Raw genomic sequence first — 7340 nt, 5'->3', positions numbered from 1 at the left:
GTAAGAGTGAAGCAGTCCAGTGTTTCCCTTCCCCAAAATAAGAGCAGCCATCTCCATCTCAGAAAGCACTGTTTCTTATTATTTTTTGCACCAGTTGAGTAGATGTTGAGGTGTACTTTGTGGTCTGACTAAAACAACTCCCTACAGAATAGTAATCCAACACACATCCCAGGGATTGGTTCACTGACGAGGGGAATGCTTTCACAGTTTTCCTCTTATCACAGATGTGTTTAGATATTCAAAAGAGCCAACATGCATGGATCCACAGGGGTACCAGATCAGTCACAATAAAGGACAGCAGACTGGAGAGGAAGTTCAATTCAACCACATATGGAAATCTTCTATATGGCCTTAGGTGCGCGCACACCTCAAGGGGTGTATGAATTGGGTGTATATTTTAAAACATGACATGTATGATATGCATAGATCCAAGTATTGTATATTAAAAGCATAATATATGGATTGCACCCACATATATATATATATATATATATATATGTGTGTGTGTGTGTATTTTTGGAAGGCAAATACATGTACATGTTCATAAGGCTATTAAATATGGTACATACACTTAGATATGTGTGATACTTGCTATCGTGTTGTTAGATGTGTTACACATATTGTGTATGTTGATATATGATGGAAATATGTGCCCCATGTTTGAAAGAGGCCAGTGTCAAATACATTGGCATGTATGCCACTTATGTTTATATGCATATATGTGGAATATAAATTCATTCTACGATTAAAATGAAACAAGCAAACTTCAGGCAAATGTGTCAGAGTAATTCACTGAGACCCCTTAATTTTGCTTGATCTGTAGTCAATGGCCTCTGTAGAGAGCTGATCAATAAGCGGATCCACATGGCTTCCAGATCAGGAACAACAAATGACAGTAAGTTTCATTACTATTGAACGTCTGGAATTTTCCATTTATGTTAACAATAAATCAGCTTTAGGTAAGGAACAGTAGTGCAAGTACATTCAATTTTTATTTCCTCTTAAAATAACTTTACAGAAAAGGGCAAAAAAAAACCCAAAAAGTTCATTTTGGGGCACTTCTATTGGTCCATTATTAATTAAAGGTGGGCAACCAGATTCGCGTTGATAAAAAAAAAAACATAAATGGTAAAAATGGAGACGCAAGGTTTTTGATTGACACCGGCAATACATCATGACTTGCTGGTCTGAGTGAGAAGCTGAGAGAGGCCAGAGTCTCACACCTCCTCATTCCCACTCAGGCAAAAGGAGGCATGAATGGAGATGCACCTCCGCTCCTCATTTCGCCCCGATTGCATTGTGGGATGAAATAAAACGCGGGGAGTGGGAGGCTAGAGAAAAACGCTCGTAACATGCTGGGAGAGGCGCCGCCTCGACCAATCAGAGGGCGGGTGCAGTATGGTGGGCGGGGCTGCTGTGTGCGCCTGGCTCGGTGGCTGAGTATGAGTTGGAGGCGCAGACGCCGCATGGACGTTGTAGAGAGTTGAACGGTCGTCTGCAGGTCAAACGTGGAGCACGGCGGTGCGAGACAAGCTTGAACATCACAGTGCGCTAGTGTAGAACCACCACAAGAGGATAAGCGGTATGTATTTTGTTCACTACGTGCATCTGAAGTGGCTGTGTTGTGTTTGAGTACTCCCACATTCCCGCTGACAAGTTTATTCCAGCAGTGATCCCAGCAGGGGGACAAAGCATGACATGCAAATACGCCACGACATGGCAGCCAGCGTTGTTGGCTGTCACTGCCGGCGGTTAGTTCAGTAGCAGGCAGTTCGTGGGGCCGTAAGTGTGAACGGAAATAGTTCTCGGGTTTGCTTCATTCACGGGTTGATTAGAAAACGCTTCACCTTTCTGCTCCGAGCGTTTTCTGTGCTAGTTTGGAGAGCAGCGCCGGAGCCTGGGAGCAATCTGCCGAAAGTTGAGAGGCAGGGCGCTGCTGGCTGAAGTGGCTAATGCTCTTATGTAATTGTGTTGATGTCAAACCGTTTGTGAGCAGATGCAAAACGCACCACGGCTTGAGGTTTATGTCACCTTTGCCGAGAACAACACCTTTAACCCTTTCTGAACGATGTCCAGACCTGGTGTGAAATGTCCTGTTTGGTTATATTGTAAACAGTGGCCTTGTGGCCCTGTGGCCCTGTCCTGAAATTTCCCCCAGTCTTCAGCAGTCGCCTCAGGCCACACTCCTGACCCTGCCTCGAGCAGCCTAGACTGCAAGTTCAGATGGAAAACTTGTCCAAATCTCCACACTTCTAAATATATCCTGTATCTAAAGCTTAGACCTGGCCGTTCCTGAGAACCTGAGTCGTGGTAAGTAGCTGTTTAAATGGCGGAAAGCTCAAAAAAGGCCTGCTGCTGCACAGAGAAACTCAAAACTGCCCACTCAAATGCTTTGAAAGCTGAAAAGCTGGCCTGTGTGTGAATGTGTGCTTTTATCAACCGTCTGATCTTTGATTTTCTTCCCATCTCAGACAGTCCATTTTCACACACCAGGCTTCATCTTGTCCCTGTCCTGGGCCGAACACAGGAGAGCCTCAGAGCGTGTTTGACGAGGGAGCTGATTGAGGTGGCCTCCTTTCTGTCAAATCATGACTGTCCCTTTCTGTTTTTGGTAGCTGCACTAGTTCCTTAAATGGATGACTGGGAAGGTAGATGGCCGTAAACCCAGACAGACCCGGGTTCTAGGCCTTCTCTTTCCTCCTTTATTTCTCAGATGAGTATATTTGCTTAGGCGTGAACACGTCTGTATCTGGGAGTCTGAATCCAGCTCTGCTCTCTGGGCAGAAATGCAACCATTCCAGTAACGCCTGCTGAAAAGTCTTTGCACATAGTGAAAATGATGCAGAATCAAAAGCACCCTGTCTGTGCAGCTCTTGAAAAAATGTACCAAAATATAAAGGTATTCTTGTCTTGCATTTTTTTTTTTTTTTTTTTTTTTTTTTTTTTTTGTACATAAGACATTTGACAAGGTACATTTGTGGACATGGGTTAAGCCTAGTCCTGGATCAGACTGCAGGGCTGATGGTAAATCACCATTGGAAGTTCTTTTTTAGTTCAGGATTAGCCTTTAATCTGGGGTTGGGAAACCAGACCTTGAGGTGCTTGTAATACGCCTCCATTACTCCAAATGTTAAGAGCATGTTAAACAACAGCTGTTGACTTTCTGTCTTCAGGAAGGCCAACTAAACGTGCCAGATCATTGCTTTGCATTGTTTAAAGGAGAGTTGGCATGCTGTCTAAATTGTTGGTGTGATAATTGGCTACATTGCTGATTTAATGGAGTGAAATGACTCCAGAAACTTGGTGAAAAGCAGAATTTGCAGTCTGCAGCTTAATGGCAGCCAATTTCCAATACGTGTGATCAGCTGCGGGATGTTTGGCAGTGGCTGCCTCTTATGTCTGAGGCTTTTCGTAGAGCGTTACTTTAACGCCTAATTTGTAACACTTCTTTTACTTGTCTGGTTGCTGCTGTTTTACACCTTTTATTTCGTGAGAAGATCCCAGTTGTGTAGCTAATCTCCTACTGTACTGCAGCGTTTGGGTAAATGCTGGTGTGACGGTTATGCTGCATGTGTTGTGTAGGAATAATCAGAGTTACAGTTCTGCTTGTTGTTTCTTTAACCCAGGCAGATGTGTAGATTTGTCCACCATTAATTTCCTGTGATACAAAGTTGTATGAATGTGCTGAGCTCTTGACAGCTTGTGTTGTGCTGGCTATGATGTTTTTGTGAAAACGTCTTTTGTTTGCCGCTGCTGGGCACGGCAGAGGTCAGCCGTAGAGCTGGGATTAGTGTTTGAGTCACAGGCGTGTCATGTAGGGCCTGTCAGTAGGGACCCATGAGAGCGCAGTCAGTTGCGATTTCATTCGGAGGCAAAGGCAGAGGGGTCCCGCTTTACCCTGTCACTAAGCGACACACCAGCCAGGGGAAAGGATGCTGTGACTTCATACACAGTAGAGTAAGACCGTTCGGCCGTAGCTTTTAAACATTGATAGTAGCACACCTAATGGGTTAGGAATTGGCTATGGATGAATGTAATGTAAGTAAATAAATAAATAGCAAAGATCCCTAGGCTGGTGTTTATTAGAAGTGTAACGGTTCACTGGACACATCCTTGATTTCAGTTGACGATACTTGATTTAACACCATAATATTCATGTATGTTCAGTACTCGAACAGTATTTGAATAAAGAGAAACGATGACTGTCCTGTTGTGTAATCTACTAATAAGACAAGCTGGGAGGTGGGTGGAGTGTGTCTGTTTTTAACTGTATGTCAAGATCCCATTCAGTTTTGGATATATTGCCTGTGACAAACAATCCTACAGAGTATAAAGGTGGTGAAAGGCAGCTGCTCAGAGACTGTGGGGTGGATTGGCAATACAGTTGTTAAATGTTGATGTACTTGGTAAAAAGTTCAGTGTACCCTAAAATGAAAAAAACTGCCGTACGTATTTGTCAAATATTTAAAGTGCTACGTAAGAGTCGTCAGCCTTTACAAATGTCCTGCCTTTTTTAATTGGTCATAATTTCCACAAAAATCTGGCCTTTGTGTTCTGTGTCCTGACCTCCACTCCATTCATTTCATTATATCGACTTTGTGGACATGGTCTCCACTTTTGCAATCCTAACTTTTGGACCTTTTTTTGTGTTTGTTTTAGACATCATGACTGACAGAAAGGCAGTGATCAAGAATGCTGACATGTCAGAGGACATGCAGCAAGATGCTGTGGACTGTGCTACACAGGCAATGGAGAAGTACAACATTGAGAAAGACATTGCTGCATACATTAAAAAGGTAACGTGTTTAATTTTAGGTAAAGGTGCACGTATTTGTCACTGTACAGTGTACACTGTACAGCGAAATGTGTCCTCTGCATTTAACCCATCTGGTAGTGAACACACACACACACACACACACACACACACACACAGCGGTGGGCAGCCAACTCCAGCGCCCGGGGAGCAGAGAGGGTAAAGAGCCTTGCTCAAGGGCCCAACAGTGGTAGCTTGCCGAGCCCGGGAACCGAACCCACAACCCTGTTATCGATATCCCGGTGCTCTAACCGCTGAGCCACCACTGCCCATCTGTATTCAAGCCAGCTGTATTCAAAAAGGAGATTAATATAGGATTCAATGTTTTTTTTTTTTCCATTTTTTCAAAATGTGTGAAATTTTGTTCATCTATGGAAACCGAGCTGCTAAAACGGGCTGTGTTGAACTCACACATCCACTCGTTCAGTCTACTCAGCAGTTTGACTCTCATTAATGCTGATGATAGTTATAAAGAAATGCCAGCCAGTAAAGAGGTTGTCAGGGGTACAGTGGTTCACAGATATTTGTGATCCATATGGCTCGCCCTGTAAAAAGCACCCAGACGGGTACGTCATTTCAGTTTTCCTTTCTGTAAACAGCGTTTTCTCATCAAATTGTCTCCTGCTCTGGGAGACTGAATAGTTGGGTAACGGTGGGGGTCTACAAGGCAGTTGAACAATAGATGGTTCTCATGTTCCTGTAATGGCTCTGTCAGAAAATATAACAAACTATTTAAACCGCAAGTAAATAAACTCTGTAATACTGCTCTCATCTACCGGTTAGTAAGCACAAACATATATATACACACACACACACACAGGAGAGAGCATGTGTAAACACCTGTGTTTTTAAATGGACAATTGCTATTCAAGAAAGTCAACCTCAGAACAGCAGACTCCACTTTTAACTTTACTGTGGAGTGTCATGAAAGAAAAACAATAGAGAATGTGAGGAAATCACTCCACTAAACTGCAACGTAACAGACCGAGCCGCTAATACAAGCTAACAAACTGGCCATGTTGAAAAATAAAAATCTCTAATCCAAATGAAGAAGTAAGACAAAATACTTTTAAGCTGAAAAGCATTTTTTTTTTTTTCTCTTAATGTAATATCACTGAATCCTCTTAATTACAAGGTCAATAAAGACTTCACATGCAACTTTGCTGCATCTGCACCAACACTGTAAGACCATCTCTGCAAAATACCCCAAACAATCCAGCAGGCTTTGTGCTGTGCGTCTATGTAAGGGGAAGAGTAGCTGTCAATAGCTGATGTTCTTACATCCTAGCGTTAACCTTGAGCAGTGGACCTACTTTCATTTAACATCCTTTTAAAGTAAATATGCATTAGCTTCCCTGTTGCATGGATGTAGCAGCATTTCATGTTTGGTCTCTCAAAGACCTTGATCTTCTACAAGACAAACCGGATGTGGTTTGGTGTCTCTTTGTTTACCGCAGGCCACAGTAGCAGCTGTCTTGCTCTTGATTTTCCACAAAGAGAAACAGAGAAATCCAGCGTAGAATTTTAGTATTCCTAATAGTGCGTTGTTCCCTAATACAGCTGATCAGGACAGGGATTTTACACAGCAGTCTGAAAGTAACAGTAACAAAATGAAATATTTTTAAGGTTTTGTAAGTTGTAACCCGTTAAGGTGACGGTGTATCTGTTCAGCTGGGGATTGCGGTCTTCCTAATGAGGTTTTGTTTGTTTGTTTGTTTGTTTTTTCATTAACAGGAGTTTGACAAGAAGTACAACCCCACGTGGCATTGCATTGTGGGTCGAAACTTCGGCAGCTATGTGACGCATGAAACAAAGCATTTCATCTACTTCTACCTTGGTCAAGTGGCCATTCTGCTCTTCAAGTCAGGCTGAAGGCCAGTCTCTGCTTTTCATCCCACAAATTCTGAGCTTATGCTCCAAACCTGGACTGTGATGCACTGATGACTGAGGCCACACACACAACCACCCCCACACACACACGCACACACACGCACACAAACATGCACACACACTTGCTCATCATAATAAAATGGCTATAGAGGCTGTGCATAAGTGCATGGACCGTGTACAATATTTAATTTGTATATGTTGCAATACAACTATTGCTCTTTGGTAGTTGCACATGTGTTGAAGCAACTTTCATTTTCCTTTTTCTTTTGCAAAGTGTTATTATTTTTCTTTTTTCTTTCCAAGTCAGAATTTGTTTTTGTTGTTTTTTTGCACTGAAGATGTACAAAATGCTTTGACTGCTGCCTTTAAGTAATATTAAAGAATACCGTGTCATACATTTTTGTCTGCTTTTGTTTTTGGGGTTGAAAACATTCATGCTTTCCTCTCCAGCAGTGTTTAAGTGTGTGTGTGCGCACACACACACACACACACACACACACACACACACACACACACACACACACACAGTTTGTCAGAGTCTGATTCATACTACATTAGCATCCCTGACCCCAAGGAGCAATGTGTAATTTCATATGAATAAATTATTTGTGTCCTCCTACACTCATTAAACACATGC

The 7340-nt window shown here is 42.6% G+C and overlaps 1 protein-coding gene across 1 annotated transcript; it reads left to right on the top strand.

Moving 5' to 3' along the window:
- The first annotated feature begins 1436 nt into the window (after nt 1-1436).
- dynll2b (dynein, light chain, LC8-type 2b) lies at nt 1437-7098 on the top strand. Its single transcript, XM_072661652.1, has 3 exons — nt 1437-1582; nt 4660-4796; nt 6548-7098. Exons 2-3 carry the CDS (start codon nt 4665-4667, stop codon nt 6683-6685), a joined length of 270 nt encoding a protein of 89 aa, XP_072517753.1. The 5' UTR covers nt 1437-1582; nt 4660-4664; the 3' UTR covers nt 6686-7098.
- Nucleotides 7099-7340: the final 242 nt, after the last annotated feature.

This window comes from Salminus brasiliensis, chromosome 18 (genome assembly GCF_030463535.1).
Source record: "Salminus brasiliensis chromosome 18, fSalBra1.hap2, whole genome shotgun sequence".
Lineage (NCBI taxonomy): Eukaryota > Metazoa > Chordata > Actinopteri > Characiformes > Bryconidae > Salminus > Salminus brasiliensis.
This window is presented reverse-complemented; position numbering and strand designations above follow the sequence as displayed.